Source organism: Zingiber officinale, chromosome 8B (assembly GCF_018446385.1).
Source record: "Zingiber officinale cultivar Zhangliang chromosome 8B, Zo_v1.1, whole genome shotgun sequence".
In the NCBI taxonomy this organism is placed as follows: domain Eukaryota; kingdom Viridiplantae; phylum Streptophyta; class Magnoliopsida; order Zingiberales; family Zingiberaceae; genus Zingiber; species Zingiber officinale.
Window position 1 is genome coordinate 66,867,394 of NC_056001.1, and position 20,742 is coordinate 66,888,135.

Below are 20,742 nucleotides of genomic sequence, written 5' to 3' on the forward strand. Positions count from 1 at the left end.
CTATATGATTTCTTGCATTAGATTTTACAAATTAAAATTGCATGGATTCTACATTTTTGAACTACATGTAGTATTTTTTTTAACTTTTGTTTATTCACTTTAATATATTCAGATTTTCTTTGTTTGTAGATTTTGCTTGATTGAAATGAATAAATCCTGGATATATTTGGATAGAAGGTCTAAGCAGTATGAGGAGGGTGTGGAACAGTTTATTAGAGATTGTTTACAGAATCCCAATATTGACCCCAATGATATTCATTGTCCTTGTTGCAAATGTATCAATCTTAAAAAAGGACCGGTTAAGTCTATTTTAGAGCATCTTTATTTCCATGGTTTTAGTCAAAATTATATGAATTGGATTTGGCATGGTGAGCCTACCAAAAATGATAACGTCAAAGGGAGTGTCAATCAGGAGCCAATTAATAATTATTATGACAACTTTGAAACTGCTCATATGTGTGAGGCAGCGTATGATAACTATACAGAAAATCCTGAAGAATTTATGAAATTTTTAGAAGAATCGGAGAAACCATTATACAAGGGATGTCAACGTTACACAAAATTGAGTGCACTTGTGAAACTGTACAATACCAAAGCAAGGCATGGAATGAGTGATGCTCTATTTTCAGATATACTATTAGATTTTGGGGATATGCTACCAAATGATCACAATCTACCATCCTCAATGTATGATGTAAAAAAGACTTTGAGTTGTTTAGCGTTGACTCATGAAAAGATTCATGCTTGTTTAAATGATTGTATTCTTTATAGGAAGCAATATGAAAACTGCATAAGTTGCCCTAGATGTGGTTTGTCACGGTGGAAGCTAAACAAAAACAAGGTTGAGAAGAAAGGTGTTCCTGCTAAGGTGGTTTGGTATTTCCCTCCCATTCCAAGATTTAAGCGCATGTTTAAATCTTTAGAGACCTCGAGAAATTTAACATGGCATGCAGATTCTACAAGAGTTGTTGGTCAGTTACGTCATCCAGTTGATTCACCATCATGGAAGTTGGTGGATCATATGTGGCCTGACTTTGAAAGTGAGCCAAGAAATCTTCGCCTAGCACTTGCAGCTGATGGCATTAATCCTCATAGCAACCTTAGTAGTCGGTACAGTTGTTGGCCAATCATGTTGGTCAACTATAATTTACCTCCAAATATGTGTATAAAGAGGAAATACATCATGCTAACTATGCTCATTTCAGGGCCTAAGCAGCCTGGAAATGATATTAATGTCTATCTGGAGGTGCTAGTTGAAGATTTGCAACGATTGTGGGAAGGAGTTGATGGAGTCTATGATGCTTATCGCAGGCAGTTCTTCACTCTTAAAGCAGTCTTATTATGGACCATCAATGGCTTTCTTGCATATGGTAACCTTAGTGGATGTACTACACATGGTTATTATGCATGTCCAATATGCGGAGAAGATACTTATGCAAGACACTTGGAAAATGGGAAGAAAATGTCATTTGCTGGCCATTAGAAGATTCCTATCACGGTTTCATCCATATCGTAGGCAAATGAAGGAGTTTAATGGCATGGAGGAACTTGGAGAAGCAGCTAGACCATTATCTGGGATTAAGTTGTTTGACAAACTTTCTGACATAAGGTGTGAGTTTGGAAAGAAGATAAGTGTGAAAGGGAAAATAAAGAATGCAAAGGCTAATAAGTTGGAAGTCAATATAGAAGAAAAAGATTTAGGAGTGACAAATTTTAGAAAATGTTGGAAGAAGAAGTCAATCTTTTTTAATATTCCTTACTGGAAACACCTGCATGTAAGGCATTGTCTTGATGTTATGCATATCGAGAAAAATGTCTTTGAATCCCTCATTAATACTTTGATGAATGTTAAAGGAAAAACCAAGGATAATGTGGCAACTAGGTTGGACATGGTTAAGATGGGAATTAGACCTGAATTAACACCTATAGTTGGGGAGAAAAGAACATATCTTCCTCTTGCTGCGTGCTCATTCACAAAAAAAGAAAAGTTGCAAGTGTGCAAGTCATTAAAGGATATAAAAGTTCCAGAAGGTTTCTCTTCGAACATGAATAATATTGTGTGCATGGATCAGTTGAAGTTGACTTGCTTGAAATCCCATGATTGTCATGTTTTAATGCAGCATTTCTTGCCAATAGTCATACGTGATGCACTGCCAAAACATGTTAGATATGCCATCATAAGATTATGCTTCTTCTTCAAAGATATTTGTTGCAAGGTTATAGATGTAGCCAAGTTAGATAAGCTACAATCTGACTTGGTTGTTACACTCTGCTTATTGGAGCAATATTTTCCCCCATCTTTCTTCGATATCATGCTTCACTTAACTGTCCATCTTGTTCGAGAAGTCCGATTATGTGGACCAGTTTACTTCAGATGGATGTATCCATTTGAAAGATGCATGAAGGTTCTTAAGAGTTATGTGGGCAGTCGAAAACATCCTGAAGGTTGCATTGTTCAGAGATATTTAGCAGAAGAAGCAATTGAGTTTTGTTCAGAATACCTTAATGGCGTTGATCCTATTGGAGCCCCTCAATCAATTCGAGACTCAAAAGCAAATATTTCTGGCTTGCAAGCATGCAACACACCAATTATAGTGCAACAAGTTGATCTGCAACAGGCACATTTGATTGTGCTAGAAAATATGGAAGAAGTATCTCCCTATATAATGTAAGTGTATTGTATTATTTATGATTCTGCATATGTAATTGAGATTATCTAATGTTTGACACAAATTTATATTTTAATATTTCTACAGTGAACATAAAATATTTTTGAAATCAATGTTTCCCAAAAAAGAGAAAGATGAAAGGTGGATACAAGATGCTCACAACAAGGGGTTTATTGATTGGTTTCGCGCAAAGGTGGATACTAGATTCATTAAATTTTTGCTATCATTTGCGCTGAACAACTTATATCTACTATTTTTAATCACCATATTCAAATTGAATACATGTTAGGTGGCTGCTGAAATTGACAGTTGCAATGGTGGAACAACATCGACATTAACATGGTTGGCCCATGGACCGCGTGTGCAAATCCTTAAGTATAATAGCTATGTGATAAATGGGAATTTATACCAAACAAAGGCGCGGGATGATGACAGAGTTTGCCAAAACAGTGGGGTTTCTTTAGTTGCCAACACCATGCTTGTATGTAGTGCTAAAGATAAGAATCCCTTGTTAGTTGATGTGTCTTTCTATGGAGTGATTGAAGAAATATGGGAATTAGACTATCATCAATTTCATATTCCTCTTTTCAAGTGTGTGTGGGTTGCAAATGACAAAGGAATAATCAACAACGATGAATGTGGCTTCACCTAGTCAATTTAAACAAACGAGGACACAAGAATGACGAATTTATGCTTGCAAGTCAAGTCAACCAAGTCTTTTATATTGATGACCCATTAAAAAAGGGGTGGTCAATTGTGCTTCCAGTTCCAAATAGATGTTATGAGGAAGATGATGATGATTGGAGCAGTATTCCAAATTCTCGACCAATTGATGATGTTAATACTCATTGTATTCCTGCACATGAAAGATATTTTAGATCAGAAATTGAGGGTGTATGGGTCACAAAAAAGCAAAAATGATGTTTTGTATTTTTATCCAATGTTTATGTTTTGAACATGAAGAAATGTTTTATGCACTTTAAAAAATTATGTTATGTAATTCTATGTCATGTTTACGTTTGTGTTGTTATTTATTTATGTGTCATTGTAATTTATACGTCATGTTTATGTTTCTATTATTGTAAAAATTTTAACATTGGTTACATTTATGTTCTTATGCAGATAATACTCGATGGGTCGTAAAAAACAGGGAGTAGCAGTTGAGGAGATACATGAAGTAGTCGATGCTGAGCTACATGGAGTAGCCGATGTGGAGCTACATGGAGTTACTGATAGAGAAGAACATTCTGTAGATGTGCAGAAGAATAAACGGGGTCCTACATCAATGTGTAAACTCACTGCAGCTGCAAGATGGGGGAAAAAAGCAAAAATTGATTATGATGACATGGGGCGCCCATTATACAATGCAAATGGAAAGGCATTGCAATCATACATTGACTCTGTTGCTAGAACCATGGTGCCAATCAACATAAAATCTTGGCTTACTGTTCCAGAAAATATAAAACAAAAAGTGTGGGAAGAGATCTCGGTAAGATTAATATATAAATACAATCCCAAATGAAATTAGCTTTCCAACTCTATGTTGTCATTGCCTTCTTTAATTCATTCTTATCATATTAGTTGTATAATCATCTAGCTTGTATGTTGATTTGTTTTCTTATTCGTGTTCAACTTCTCTATTAATAGTACCAACAAATATTTTGTGTTGCAGAATGTGTTCGAATTAGCACCACAAAGCGAGACTGCTGTGATGAATTCAGCATCTCAAAAATGGCGAGATTTCAAAAACAAACTCACTAGCAGATTTGTTTGGCCAAATAAAGATAATCCTGAAAAATTGAGTTGTCCACCGAGTCAATATCAGATTCCAAAAGTAGTTTGGAAAGCATTTGTAGATGAGAGACTTCATCCATCATGGGAGGTACGTACTTATATGGTATTAGCTGGAAATCTTTGGAATGTCTCATAGACAAATCTTTCTTATATCAACTTGTTGTATAACTTACAAATTTGTAGGGTGTTGTTTGTTTGCATTTACAAGTCTGTACGTAATGGTGTTAAGGATTGTAGCAACTCTTTTAAAGTATAGTATTGTTTGTTCTTTTGCATTTTACTGATTGTGTAGTGTAATTTGTGCATTTGCAGTTACAATTCTGCATGCCACGTTTGCAAGTTCTTGCATTTGCATTTACAATTCTGCACGTTTGCAAGTTACTGCATTTGCATTTACAATTCTGCACGTATGGTAAATGCAACAATTTACCACTGCGGTAATGTTGCAACAATTCTGCACGTTTGAACTATTTTAATGTTGCAACAATTCTGCACGTTTGAACTGTTTTAATGTTGCAACAAGTCTTTAAAGTTGCACGTTTTAATGTTGCACGTAATGTTGCAACAATTCTGCATGATGTTTTAATGTTGCAACAATTCTGCATGATGTTTTAATGTTGCAACAATTCTGCGGTAATGTTTCATTTAAAGCTGCGGTAATGTTTCATTTACAATTTACAGCAATTCTTTTCATTTAAAATTAGCTGCGGTAATTTGCAGCAAGTATTTATATATAGGTGAGATTCATAATAGTGTTTATAGTTTGCAGCAAGTTTACAATTTGCAGCAAGTCTTTAAATGTAGGTGATTCATATACAATTTGCAGCAAGTTTACAATTTGCACAAATGATTGCAGCAAGTCTTTATAGTTTATTTGCTTACAAGTCTCAATGCATACAAGTGTTTATGAATGTATCTTCTATGTAGGTGATTCATAACAAGCAAAAAGAACGAACGATGCATTATAAATATCATCACAGACTATCTCGCAAGGGTTACATCGGCTTAGAGGCTGAATTGGTAAGCTTCGAAACATTGTATTTGTCATTTTCAAGCACGTATTTAATATTTTGTAACTAATCATTTTTGGAATTATAGAGGGAGAAAAAATTAATTGCTGAAAATGAAGAAGTTGATAGATCGATACTTTGGCGGAAAGCCCGCGAGGACAAATCTGGCAACATAACAAATATGGAGATAGCAGAAGTCGCTGAAAAAATTGTAAATATTTTTTTTATCTAATTTTCATATTGTCTTGCTAAATAATATTAGAATTTTTGGATTGATTTGTTACAATCTCATATTGTAGGATGATTTGTTGGAAAAGAAAGTCAAAGGAGAGTTCAAATCATCTGGGATGAATGATGTGTTAACTACTGCCTTAGGAAATCGAGAACACTATGGACGGGTTAGAGGCGTGGGAGGATGTGTAAAATCTCAACTCTACTTTAAAACTGCTAGAAAGAAAAGGGAATCAGTCCCAAAGGATTCGATCAATAACTTCAAAGAGCAATCAGAGGAAAATAAGAGCTTGAAGGCTGAAGTAGAGAAATTAAAGGCTCAACTTGCTCAGGTCATTGATAATCAAACTTGTGAGGTTGTGATATCAAACAAGTCCTCAAACATGAACGACCCAAAATGGAGATGTGGAGGTTTATGAATGTGGCACTTCAAACTTGGAGGTTCTATAATTCTTAATTTTATGTCAAAGTTATTTTTCTTTCAAATTCAGATTTTTATATACAATTTCTTATTGTTCTTAAAGGGGAAAAAATGTAACTTGGCTGTCAAGCAACGTGAAAATGTGGTGGCATATGGTACAATACTATCAGAAGGAGCCCCAAATATACTGATTCATCATGTTCCACTTGGGGAAGGGAATTTCAAGGTATCTATTGATGTTGTATTAGATGAAGAAGCAGAGCTTCCAATCCCAATTCGGTCTGGACCAACAATCGTCAATGATGCTGTTGGAACAATTGTTGCTTGGCCTAAAGAGTTGGTAATTTTACCAACGAAGAAGGTACTTTCAATTTTCTTGAAAAGTTGGTATTGGAAAAAACCTTAATCATTTGAATACTCATTTGAATATTTTAACATATTGCAGAAGAATGTACAACATCAATCATTTGCTCCTTCGGATGTTCATGGTGATCAGGACAAGTACAAGGAAATTGAGAAAACTTTACCGATGGCATGCAAGTATATCTACTCGTATGTTATCAGATTGATGCCTAAAGATGAGAGCATACACATAGAATTTGATGAAGCTATGTTTGGACGTCCTAAAAGTGTATGGTTGCTAAGAGAAGATATCTTACGCTTTATGGAGATGAAAGAGATAGGTGCCAGACACATTTTGGTTTACATGGGGTATGTTATATGTTAAATACAATATTTGTTCACATGCTTTGCTTTGTTCACAATATTTGTTCACATGCTTTGCTTTGTTCACAATATTTGTTCACATGCTTTTGCTTTGGTTTACATAGGGTATATTTAGATTTTTCATTACTTTGCCATTACCTTGCAATTAATACCTTGCAGTTACCTTTACAAATACATGAAGAAAGAAAATAGAGCTGAGTATGTGTCATTTGTGGATCCTGGTCACATACCTACATGCGGTGTGGGTGAAGATGGTAGTAAATTATCACAACATATTGCTGCTCAGTTGGGAGCATCAAACAGAGATAGCATATGCTTCATCCCATATAACACCGGGTAAGATTTTAATTATTTATTTTTCCTACTACATGCTAGTCAATGTTATATTTTTTTTGTGCAAGTACCATTGGATATTGACTATAATTAATGAAGATAAGAATATGATATATTTATTAGACTCTTTGAGTAACAGGAACCGAGATCATGCTTGGCAAACTATTGTGACCAAGTAAGTCGTAACTTATGCTAATTTTGAATGCATTCAATTCATTATAGGTTAAAAAACTAATTTTCTATTTTTACAATGTAGTGGGGTCAAGATATACAATGCATCAAGGGGTATTTCAAAAGGACCAGGTTTTAAACAATTGACAGTATGTATTGTGACTATGTATTTAGACATCAATTAATAATTCTTATTATTTGGATTGTGACTTCTTGCATGACATTTTCAATTTCATTAGGGTAATCTTAAACAAAATGGTGGTGTTGAATGTGGATATTGTGTGATGCGGTACATGAAAGAGATAGTCTTAGATGAATATCCACAATTGGAAAGAAAGGTGAATTTCTTCTTTATGAAATATTTTATTTATAAAATATTAAGTTATTTTTCATTGATCCTCAAATTTTTGTTAATGATTCAGTTTGCAGCATCAAAGAACAAACAGTATTACAATCAATCTCAGTATGATGAAGTCAGAAGTGAATGGAGCGAATTTGTCTATTTCTATGTGGGTGCCTAAGTGTAGGCTATGATATAAAGTTTAGATTGTATTTAGAGATTTATGGATACAAAAGTTTTTAGGTTATGCTTAAACATTTCTTTTATGAATACACTTTTGAATTTATTTGACAGATATTTGTGATATATTTGTTCAATTTTGGTGATGAAAATTATTGTGTTATAGCAAAATATTTGATATACACTTTTGTCAATTAAATTTGTATTGTAGTAAAATATAGTCAACTACTTCGATACTATAAGTAAAAATGATGAAGTAATACAATACATAAGACCTCGGTATATTTAAATGTTGTCGTAGTTAAATAAACTATTTACTTTGTCACTGATTAAAATTGTTGAAGTCGTTCATATGTATTACTGCGTTAACGTAAATTGTTGAAGTGTAGTAAAATATGCTTTCCTACTTCCATACTACGATGAAGTATTACAATAACAATTACTTCGATCAAGCTAAAATATACAGAAGTAATATTAACTATTTACTACACCATAATATAAACAATTGTGAAGCCGTACCTTCTTTACACTTCGTTAGACAATGTTACCTCTGCAGTAATATATCCTCAATTACTTCGGTAATTTTATTGGTCTTGATGAAGTAATAAAGGTTTTTTACTTCGAAACCGGTCTGATTTTGAACCGGTTTTGGACCGGTGATAGACTTCGGTAATCATGTGCCGAAGTAAAATAATAACCCTTTTACTTCACGTGCGTCTACTTCGGTAAATATCTACCTATTACTTCGGATAATATCCGAAGTCTATTATCGATTTTCACATAGTGTACTGGCAGACCGATCGGCCTGAACTTTTCTTATGAGTCCGGTCGGCTCACCCTTCTTCGACAGACCACCTGGCCTTTTGACCTCCACGTGGCGTTGACCCCTCGTTAGGGGTCCCGGGCTCTTACCACCGGATCAGAGTCCATAATGTAATTTGGGATTGGTGCGATAGTGCGATAATAACTCTCTAGTGGAATGAGTTATTATCGATAAACTTGAGTTGTGTGTTCGGGGTGAGCACGGGATACTCAAGCTCATCGAAAGGCCAAAACCAATTCCTCCTCTAGATCCCTGTCGTAGCCTCATTATAGCCTCAAGTCCATCCAAATGTAAGGCTCTCCTTGGTGTCCAAGAAGTGGGTCGGTCCAATGCTTGGTGACCAAGCAAGGGCCAACCACATCCTCTTTATAGGGGCCGACCCTATTGCTTAGTGACCAAGCATGTAGGGGCCGACCAAGATTAATTCAAATAGGAGGGTTGTTTTGAATTTTTAAAATCTTCTCTTTGTATAAAACTATAAGTTTTAAAAGAGAGATTTTATTTTGTAAAACTTTCCTTATTTGAATTAGGTCACATGTTTTAATAGAGAGTTTTAAAAGTTTTAAAACTTTCCTTTTTTTAACTATCCTCATGGTTTAAGGGAAAAAAAGGAAGATAAGTTTTAAAATTAAAATTTTCTATCACCATGTTAAAAAAGGAAATTTTATAAGAGAAGTTTTAAATTTTAAAACATGGTTTTAATTTTTAGAACTTTCCTTTTTAGGAAAGAGAGCTTGTAAAATTTTATAAGATTTTTTTCTTGTAAAATTTTATTAAAAATAAAGATTCTTTTCCTCTTATGGAGGTCGGCCACCCTTGCTTGGTGCCCAAGCAAGGTGGCCGGCCATGTTTAAAAAATAAAATCATCATCAATTAATTTTGGTGATTGATTTAATCAAGAAGAAAGAAAAGGAAAATTAAAAGGGAAAAGGAAAAACTCTTGGATGATTTTAGTTTTTATAAAATATTTTTCCTTATTTGCCTTGGGCAAGTAATATAAAAGAAGGGGTGAGGGGGCTTCATGAGACACAACTCTTATTCTCTTGCTTGAAGACTCTCTTGGTGTGGCGGGCCCTCTCCCTTCTCTTTTCCCTTTTGTTCTCTTCTCCTTGGTGGTGGTGGTGGCCGGATTTTAGAAGAAAAGGAAGAAGCTTTTGGGTGGTGTTCATCTTGGAGGATCGTCGCCCACACGACGTCCAAGGCGAGGCGAGGAATACGGCAGAAGATCTCGAGGTCATTAGCTTACAAAGAGAATGTATAACTAGTAATTTTCTTCCGCATCATACTAGTTATTTTCTTTGTAAAAATTCTAAATACAAGAGGCAATTAGATCTACTTTATTGAATTTATTTTTCGAGTTTGTGTTTTCTTCTTTTTCGAATTTGTGATTCGATTATTTTTTTTTTTTGTTAACCTAGAGTTATTTAAGGAAATTAAATATTAGCTTTCCTTAAAAGGCTTTGACTAGACGGTGGTGGTTGCTCCCATATCCAAGAAGGTCATTTGCCTCGTCATGCAGTCCTGGAAGCTAATTTTGGAAATTAATATTTAATGGAATTAATAACATAGGTGGATTTGAATCAATGGTGTTAAGTTCCGTTTGCGATTCAAATCTAAACCATTAAGAACAGATAAGTTAAATTTGGAATTAATGATGTTAAGTTCCGTCTGCGATTCCTAATTTAACTTCTAAAGAACATAATAGGTTATTTAAGGAAAGGTTCGACACTTGTACAAAAATTTTGCACAGTGGAGCCGGTACGTTTTCCTAGCACTAACCAACAGCCTCCACTGTTGCAGGAGCGGCTGGAGACGGGGTGCCTCCCCCCGCAGAAGCTTGTACGATCGAAGTGGTGGAGTGAGAGGGTGTGTCCGTTTGGTGTCTCTTGCGGGTGAGCGGTACCTCATCGCCCGAGGACCTCGAGCCCTCAGCATGGACGACAGGTGGCACTTCTCGGACCAGGCGCGGGTCAGTCACCCCTCCTATGCTGGGCATCTGTTCGACTATCCCCTCGCCCACAATTGGGGTTTCCTCAACTGTACCTTCTTGTGAGCCGACAGGGGTCAAGCCGAGCCGTTCCATCTCCTTGGCTGCGGTTGCTTCAATCTCAGCTTGCTTGGCCTCCATTATGTCGGCTGCCCGAGCGCACATCATGATGTCGACTGCAAAAGAAGATAAGAATCAGTTAGACTCAAGGGAAGAAGGTGGAGGAATTTCATACCTAAGCTGCTCGGGAGCTTGGTTCGGATCGGACTTAGCCCGAACACGTACATCACACCCTCTGACAGCAACTTATGAATGTCGAACTTCAGGCCGACCAGCATATTAGCAGCATGGAGGTAGTCCGGTCAAGTCTTGTACCTCTTCAAATCAAGTTGAGTAGGAAGCCCGACCTACCATTTGGTTTGGAAGCTTGGCCGCTCGGGGAGTCTCAAAAAGAAGAAGTACTCCTTCCAGTGTTTGTTGGAGGAGGACATTTTGTCAAAAAAGATCAGATCGATGTGGGATTGGAAAAGGTAAGTGTCCAGCTCGGGCTGTTTGGGGTAATAAAAGTAGTGGAAGACCTGAGGGGTCAGTGGAATGTTGTGCACTCGGAGCAACATTACCACGCCGCACAGCAGGCGGAAGGAATTGGGGACAAGCTGGGAGAGCAGGACGCGAAAGTAGTTGCAAACCTCGGTTATGAAAGGGTGGAGGGGAAACCGAAGACCGACCACGAATTGGTCTTGGAAGAAACAAGTTGTGCCGACCGGCAGGTCATTGGGCCGACCAGACGGAGATGCTAGAACTATTTCATGGTCGGAAGGAAGGTCAAAGGTGTTTATCAAACTCGCGGCGTCGCCCGCGTCGAACCGGGTCTCCATGGTAGTATATCAGAGACCAGGAATGGAGTCGGACAGCTGCGAAGAGTTCGTCATGGCCAGAAAATGAAAAGGTAGAAGGTTCGACGGGAAAGATGGTCGGAAAACACAGAAAACTGAAAAATACGGTGGCGGAAAAAGAGCAGTGGGAAAGTAGCAATGGAGAATGAGAGGGAAAGCTTACGAGAGGGAGAGGACCACTGTAAGGAGTTGGGGATCGCGGCAGCAAAGAGCCAAGGTTCGCCGGAGCAAGCAAATGCACAATCGTCGGAGTGAGCAAACGCACAAATCGCCAGAGCACACAGCAGACACAGAAGCCGACATCTCGGCTTTATAAAGAATGGCTTGGCCGACCGGAGCCGTCCGATCTAGGGCACATGAATCAAAGCACACATCCAGCCGTTGAATTCGAACCATCAAACATCACATCAGCAACTATCACCTCGGACGTGTGGCGACTGTGGCGACGACACATGGCACCCCCCATAGGGCAACATTTAATGGGCGTGGCTGCGTGCTCAGCCTTAATGGGGATGATTTGCATGTATCCCGAGGTGATTCGAGTGGCGTCAACATTGACTACCCGGCTCACGCCTCTCCGGGAACCATGAGAAAAGAATGTCCAAGTACAAAGGCTCAAAACGCCGATCGGCAAAGAAAGATCAGTTTTACACAGGCCGATCGGGGTCCAACCTATCCATGGTCGATCGGCCAATCGGTCACCAGACTACTTATCCAGTCAGTCAGACTTGCATCCTCCTTCGACTAGACTTGAGGGGAGGCATGTGATCCGGTCGTAAGGTGGGGTCCGCCCGGCAGGAGGTCAAAGTCCTAGGCAGGTGTCCGATCGGGTGAACTACCTTCCCGATCAGCAGAAAGAGTAGTCGGTCCAACACTTCGACAGCTCTGTCAAAAACCGAGCTTCTGACGCTCATAAAGCTCGAAGCAGGGAGGGACGAAGGCCGAGGGGCTGCCCCGCTCGACTAAGTAGTGGAGGCAGGCTCGACCCGGCAGATAGGGTTCCCTCGCTTGGCAGGACTGAACCGAGTAGCAAGTCATCGACCGAGCGGATACTTGACCCGACTATTGTATCACCCAGACGACAAGTTGGCCGAGCGGCTCTCTCGCTCGACCCAGTAACAGACAAGAGGAGCGGTTGGCGATATCTTCCTAGGGACCAGTATCACCGATGGGCTGCATGGTCGGCGGCATGATCGGGCAGAGAATCGTACGGTGGAAGCTTTCACTGTCACGTCAGGGATATGCTAGGGATGTTCGGGTATGACGTCAGATACACTTTTCTGACACGTCTTTTCCAGATATGCTTTGAGAAGCGCACACACCTCGGGAAGTGTGCACGCGCCTCCCTGTAGCCCTATATAAGGACCCCCAGGCTTCGACGAAGGTATGTTCACTACTGTAGCTACAATTACGCTACTGCTCCTTTCTCTCTACTTCATTCTTCATTTGCTTATCGCCGGTGACTGACTTAAGCATCAGAGGACCATCGCCGGGGAACCCCTCCTTGGCTTGGTACTAACGACTTGTGGTTGTAGGCTCAGCTCGTTGGAGGTCCACGTCGTCTTCATCCAACATCCAGTCAGCATGAGTGTCACCTCCCAATGTCCGTCAACTTACTCTCAGACAGGATCAAATATTATTCATAAATATTAATAAACTAAATAATATACGTTGAAACTTATTTATTTAATTTAATGGATTATTATAATTTAATTAATTTTATGTACATCAACATAAATAAATTTTTATTAAATCTAACACTAAAGTTATTTATAAATATTTGAGTTATTTATAAATATTTGATTCATGCCCTATCGATGTCTTGAAAATTATAATGACATCCTCCGGTTGCCCCCACCTCGTTAAGATACAGAAAGATATATATTTACATCAATTCATCGCTGACAAAATCCGACGTGTAATTTCCAAAATCATAATTTAAATAAATTATAACTGTCCAATAAAGAATAATAAATGTCGTTGTCTCTTCTAGCTTGACGGCGCCTGACTGATAACGCTAACGTCGTCAAAAGGATACACGAATTAAAAAAGAGAACAAATAATCACTTTGACCCCTGATTTAACTTAAATTATGTTTAATGGATTTGAAAAACTCTAAAATGTTAGTTTCAAGGACTTATCTTTTTATTTAACTTATTAAAGCATTAGAAATAAAATTTATGATTCCATGTCAAATTCCATTTGTTCAAAGTTGGATGGACACTATCTCTATATATTGTTATATTTATCATTCTTTAGAAACCGATTTCTTTTAAGGTTTTTTTATCCAACTTTCTTATAACCGATTAATTCTAAAAGCGACGGATTCACCCTGTAAAAATGTATATAAGCAACCAGTATAAATTAAAAAGCACGTAAATTGTTAACATTTTTAGAATTATTATTCCATTAATAAACAAAATTTCTGTAGTGTATTGCAGTTGAAATTCAGCTTTTAAATATTTATGATAGTAAAAGATAGAATTCTCCATCCTAACGGCATCACAGTGATCTCCACGATTATTTATAAGAAGGTAAATTAGGAAGTTATAGTTGGCCAGTACGGAGAGGATTTTTTTCTTTGACTTTATCAAAATTCAAACTCTTATCCTATGATCGACATTTAGATACCTAATTAATCACATAGAGAACTACCAAGGGCAAAAATATTTTTTTTTATAATCTAAATATCTAACTTTTTGAACCGACTAATTGTTTGACAAACAATCTACCAAAGATACTTGAGAATTAGCCGAATTTAAAGTATACTGAATTAAACTCAACTTATCTGTCGAGATGACTTGAGCTGATAATCTCAGGCTGCGAGCGTGAGTTGATTTCTGTCAAGTGCTAAGCGCGGATTGATCGAACAGACAAAAAGGTCGAGCGGGCAGTATAGCCGACTGCGTTGTGTAGCAAATCAGGCAGAGTGGATAAACGAGCGAACGGTAGGATGGGCATGAAGAGAAGTCGAGCAGGCGGCTTGGAAAAGCAGTATGTGAACAGTGTCGCCCGAGCGATAGAACGAGCCGAGCGAACGAATAGACCAAGGCCTACGAGGGTCGCAGTTTCCTTGAAACAGATTCACCTCAGACCAATAGGTAACATTCATAATCATTTAATGATCATTATTTGCTGAGTTGTAAAACGCGTGTTTGGTTGGGGGTTATCAATGATAACCTTGATAGGTTATCAAGGATACCCTTGTTTGATTTAAGTAATGAATGATTCCGGATAATGTAATATTCCTGCCACGTTAGCAATAAGGGAATATAATCCGGAATCAGAAAACCTTAGAAACCTTAGGTTTTCCACGATTCCGGGGTTATCAATATTTTTTCCCCAAAATTACCCTGTGACACTTAAAAGAGATAAATTCTTCTTTTAACAACACTAGCAGGTGGTGAGTAGGAGCAGCGGTCTCTATGGGGGCAACGACAGTGACTGGGGCCAACGACGACGACTAGCAATGGCGGTGATGGCAAGAAGGAGGCGACAGTGAGCAACGACGGCGACTGCGAAGCAACGGCGATGGCGAGCAGGTGGCAGTGGCGATGGTGAGCAGGCGGTGACTGTGAAGAACGGCTAAGACCAACCATCACCTGGACAGCGACGGCGAGCAGGTGGCAACATCGGAGGTTCGCGGAGGAGGCGGCCCGTCGGCGGCAAGAAGGAGGCGTCAGTGAGCAACGATGGCGATAGCGGAGCAACGACGACGGCAAGCAAGTGGCAGCGGCGATGGTGAGCAGGCGGTGACTATGAAGAACGGCTAAGACCAGCCATCACCTGGACAGCGACGGCGAGCAGGTGGCAACGTCGGAGGTTCGCGGAGGAGGCGGCCCGTCGGCAGCAAGAAGGAGGCGACAGTGAGCAACGATGGCGATAGCGGAGCAACGGCGACAGCGAGCAGGTGGCGGCGACGATGGCGAGCAAGCGGTGACTGTGAAGCAACGACGGCTGAGGTCAGCCATCGCCTGGACAGAGACGATGCGCAGATTGTGCCGGAGGTCCGTAAAGGAGTCGGTGCGCCGACGACTTGTGTGGAAGAAGATGTCGATACGAAAAAAGGGGCAGGAGGGAGAAGTACAGTAACATAAAAAAGAATTAAAAATTTAATCACATATGTAAATTATTTTAATTATATTTTAAAATATATATAGATTTATTTTAAATTTTAAAAATTATAAATCAATTATACTTATTTATTATATATATTATCAAGTTATTAATTAATATAATATTAATAATTATTATTAATTTAATTAAATTTATTCTAAAAAATTAATCATGTAATTGATAAGGGTAATATGGTAAATATAAAATTAGATTATAACATTACCTAGGTTGAACCAAACAATATTAGGATTAACTTTTTATTCCCCATAACCTTGGTTATCGGATTACTTGGTGATCATATAACCAAGGTCATATATAAAAACTTGAATCAAACGCACCCTAAAGGTTTATGTGGTAAAATAGATTATTCCACAATTGGTTCAATATTCGACGCACGCGTTGTTTGGTTATGTTTTATTCCGCATAATCTTGGTTATGTGATTACCTGGTAATCACATAACCAAGGTTATACATGATAACTTGAACCAAACATACCCTAAAGGTTTATGTGGTAAAATAGGTTATTCCACAACTGGTTCAATATTCGACGCACGCAGATCATGCCCTCACACGAGTCAACTTGGTTCAGTACAAATTCGGACCATGAATTTATGACCCAAGCGATAGGACGAGCCGACACACGAGTCAACTTGGTTCAGTATAAATTTGGACCATGAATTTGCACCCTCTGCGTACTCATGTGTGAGAGAGAGTCTCTTCCTATGTATACGTTCACATTATTAATACATATGAATCAATATAAATCAACTTATATATCTTTAAATTTTAATATGGGATTAAAATTTTATTCACAATAAAACTTTATGTCTCTTCCATTTTTTTATTATTCACATATATTTAATACTAATTTTAAAGAAGTTCATCTGATCCTTTAAAAGTTTTTTTTATTAATTATCAAAATAAATTAAAAAATATTGATGAAAACTCATCTAAATGATTAATATTTTTGGACCCACTTCAATCTCATTTTAGACTATAAGTTTATAATCTCGTCACTCTTAATTTTATCATATCTGTACTTTTATTTGTCTTACTTTAGTTATTGATATCATTTATACATTCTTTTTATAATTATGATCCCTTTCTAGCACTCTCGTTGCTTTTTAAAGTTTATTATTTGTGCATGTCGCCTTGACTTTGTTTAAATTCATTGACCTTGTTACTTTACTCCGACTTATTACCTTTCCAAGATCGTTGTCCTGTTACATCTTATCAATTGACTAGTTAACACTCAGTTGATGGATTGATTTCGAACTGAGAATGTTTAACACTCAGATTCGAATGATGTAAGAGATTAATTTATTGATGATTAAAATTTTAATTATTTTTTTATGTGTTAAATTTATTTTAATTATGGTAAATATTAAATGAATAAATTCATTAAATTATTATACTAATGTTAAGTTATTTTTTTTTAAATGAACGTGTTACAAGATTCTACTGTAACGTCTCGGAAAAGACCGCTACATATTCAGAACTCAGGTATAGAACTAAATATACAAGAGTTCATGTTACAGGGTCAGACTGTAACATATTGGCAAGAATTGCTACATCTCCAGAAGAATTTGAGTGTAGTGTTAAATAGGCAAAATGTTTCACACCATAGGTTAGATAAGAATAAATATTATAGAAAAACTAATAATTTAAAATTTGAAACGTTTATAGGAACTCTCATTGGTAAATCAATAGAGCTAATAGATAAGATGATTAGGAGAAAATTAGTATTTTATGTATGCAAGAGACAAAATAGATAGGCAATAATGTAAAGATAATAGAGAACTCGAGTTTTAAGTTAGGTACATAAGAAATAGTAGATCAAGAAATGAAATGAGTATTATTGTAGATAGTTTGTTAAACGATGAAGTTGTAAGAGTAGGTAGAGAATGACATAAAAATTATAGTTATTAAGATATTAGTGGCGAAAAAAACTATAAACATAATTAGTGTATATGTTAAGTAGAATTATATGAAGCTATCAAATCAAGGTTTTGAGATAACTTAGATGAAATATTATAAAACATTATGTTAAAAGAAATGATTTTAATAGGAGATGATTTAAATGAGCATGTCAGAGTGAAAAAAAAAATATTTGAAATGAGAAATGAGGAAGGAAAAATTATATTTGATTTTGCGATAGCATATAACCTTATATTAGATAATATGTTTTTTTAAGAAAAGACAAAAACACTTAATTACGTTTAAAAGTGAAAATAATAAATCGCAAATCGACTTTCTTATGATTATGTGAAGAATATAAAGATTTGTAAAGATGTAAGGTCATCCTTGGAGAAAAACTTAACTACCCAATATAGGTTAGTAGTGTTGGGTATATGCCTTAAACATAATATCAATAGGAAAAAAATATATGACTCCTAAAATTAAGTGTGGAATTTAAATGACGAGAAATAAAATATATTTAAGGAGAAAGTAGGAGTATAAGCATTAGATGAAATATACGGTGACTCTAATACGACATGAGATAAGATGATATCAAAGTTGAAAATAGTAGTTAAGAATATACTCGAGTCAAAAGGACATACACCACTAAGTAAGGAATCTTGATGGTGGAATAAGAAAGTATAAGAGAAAATGAAGGAAAACAAATAGTTTATAAGGAATTATATATTTGTAAGAAGAAGGAAAACTTAAAAATATACAATAGCCCAGAAAAAAGTTAAAAAAAGTAGTGAATGAAATTTTAAACGATTATATAAAAAATTAGATATAAAAGAGGAAAAAATAGTCATTTATAAAATAACTAAAGTGAGAGAAAGGAAGACAAGATATCTTATCCAAATAAAATATATTAAAGATGAATGTACTAGGGTACTAGTAAACAATGGAGAAATAAAAGAGCGGTGGAAGAAATATTTTCATCAACTTTTTAATAAAGGGTTAAGTGACTAACTTAACTTAGATAATTTAAGTAGGTCAAATAAGTATAGAATTTTAAATTTTTATCGTAGAATTCAAACCTTAGAAGTAAAACAAGTTTTAAATAGGATACATAATGGAAAAGCCATTGGACCAGATGATATTCCGATAGAGGTATGGAAGTGTCTAGGGAAACAAGATATTTAATGACTTATAAATTTATTTAACATTATATTAAAAATGGAAAAAATATCTGATCAATGTAAGATAAGTAGTCTAGTTCTCTTATACAAGAACAAAGGAGACATATAAAATTATGTAAGCTATATAGCTATTAAACTAATGAGTTATACCATAAAATTTTAGAAAAAAAGTAATACAAAAATAATTAAGGAAAGAAACCTCGGTGACCGAAAATCGATTTGGGTTCATACTTAGACGGTCAACAATGGAAGTCATACATCTTCTTAGATAATTAATTAAAAAATATTGAGAGCAAAAATAAGATCTACATATGGTATTCATTGACTTAGAAAAATCTTATGATACAGTTCTAAGAGAAATTATATGGAGAATTCTAGAAAAATGAGATGTTACTGTAATATATATTAAGCTAATTAAGAATATGCACGAGGATGTAACGACCAGAGTAAATACTTCAGGTAAAATAACTGAATAATTTCTAATAAAAATATGGTTGCATCAAGAATCTACTTTAGCTTCCTATCTTTTTTACACTAATTATGGACGAACTCACTGCATGCATTCAAGACACAGTACCGTGATGCATGTTATTTGCAGATGATATTATTTCGGTAGATGAGACACTTGAAGGAGTAAATGTTAAACAAGAATCTTGGCGGGAAACACTATGATGGGAATATTTTAGGCTTAGTAGAATAAATACAGAATATATGAATTTAAGTTTAGTAATATTAGACGTAATGAGATAATTGTTAAGATAGGAGATGTCGAGTTGTCCGGAACCAATAGTTTTAAATATTTAGGATCATTTTTACAAAATGATGGAGAGATTGAGAGAGATATTTTATTTAGAATATAAGTAGGATGATTGAAATAGAGGAGCGCGTCGAGTGTTTTTTGCGACCGTAAAACACCTCTAAAACTTAAAGGAAAGTTCTACAAAATCATAGTTATATCTGCTATATTATATGGAGCTGAATGTTGAGATGAATGTGTGGACATATGAAGATGGATAAAATAAAAAATGAGAGCATTAGAGAGAAAATCGAAGTTGCATCTATTGAAAGAAAACTCCGAGGGATACATTTAAGATAATACAAGCTGACATGTCACATGTCACATGTATTTAGATAACCAATAAATACTTCAGTTAAGTGATGTGAAACTAGGGGTGAGCAGTCAACCCGCCAAACCGACCAACCCGCTTATATCGACCCAAACCGAACCGAAAAAAAATCTGCCAGATATAGGGCCGGATGTAGGGTCCCGATATTGCATTATCTGATCTAGTAGGGCCGGATATTTTTTTATCACAATAACCGAACCAACCCGATCCGCGATCACCCCTACTTATAGCAACTACTATCGATAAATTGCTACACGTTGTAGTAACTACTGTCGATAAGCTGCTACATGTTGTAGCAGCTACTGACGATTAGCTGCTACAACGTGTAATGAGTAATGTCTATTATCATTTTAAAATATTTGATTTTTTTTGTTGTTTTATATTTATATTTTATATTTCATTGGATATAGGGTCGGATATCCAAATAATTGATAATCCGTCAGATATCTGATATATAATAACTGTCAGATATAGGGTCGGATGTAGGTCCTGATATTGTATTATTTGATTTAATAGGGCCGGATAATTTTTTACCCTAATAACTGAACTAACTCGATCCGCGATCACTCCTATGTGAAGTTACGATAAACACATATATCGAACGAGGAAGAGGAAAATAAAAAAAATTTGATTAAAAATAATAAAATATAAAATTTATTTAAATATAAATGATGATAAAATAAAATAAAAATTTAATAATATAAAAGGATGTATATAACTAATCATATTTAATAGGATAAAAATGGATTGGTGTTGTCATCATCGTTCGGTTTCTCCTATTTTCATCGTAAAGCTGGGTCGATTCTATCCGTTAAAAAAA

General features: G+C 36.2%; 1 protein-coding gene and 1 long non-coding RNA gene across 2 annotated transcripts; both read left to right on the plus strand.

The window, feature by feature from the left end:
* The first annotated feature begins 454 nt into the window (after positions 1-454).
* On the plus strand, positions 455-3,321 carry LOC122013929. Its single transcript, XM_042570140.1, has 5 exons — positions 455-687; positions 772-1,464; positions 1,517-1,609; positions 1,781-2,651; positions 2,959-3,321. The coding sequence occupies exons 1-5, from the start codon at positions 455-457 to the stop codon at positions 3,319-3,321; spliced, it is 2,253 nt and encodes a 750-aa protein (XP_042426074.1).
* Positions 3,322-7,641: 4,320 nt separating this feature from the next.
* On the plus strand, positions 7,642-7,969 carry LOC122014628. Its single transcript, XR_006120725.1, has 2 exons — positions 7,642-7,693; positions 7,778-7,969. It is a non-coding gene; the product is annotated as an uncharacterized LOC122014628 (long non-coding RNA).
* Positions 7,970-20,742: the final 12,773 nt, after the last annotated feature.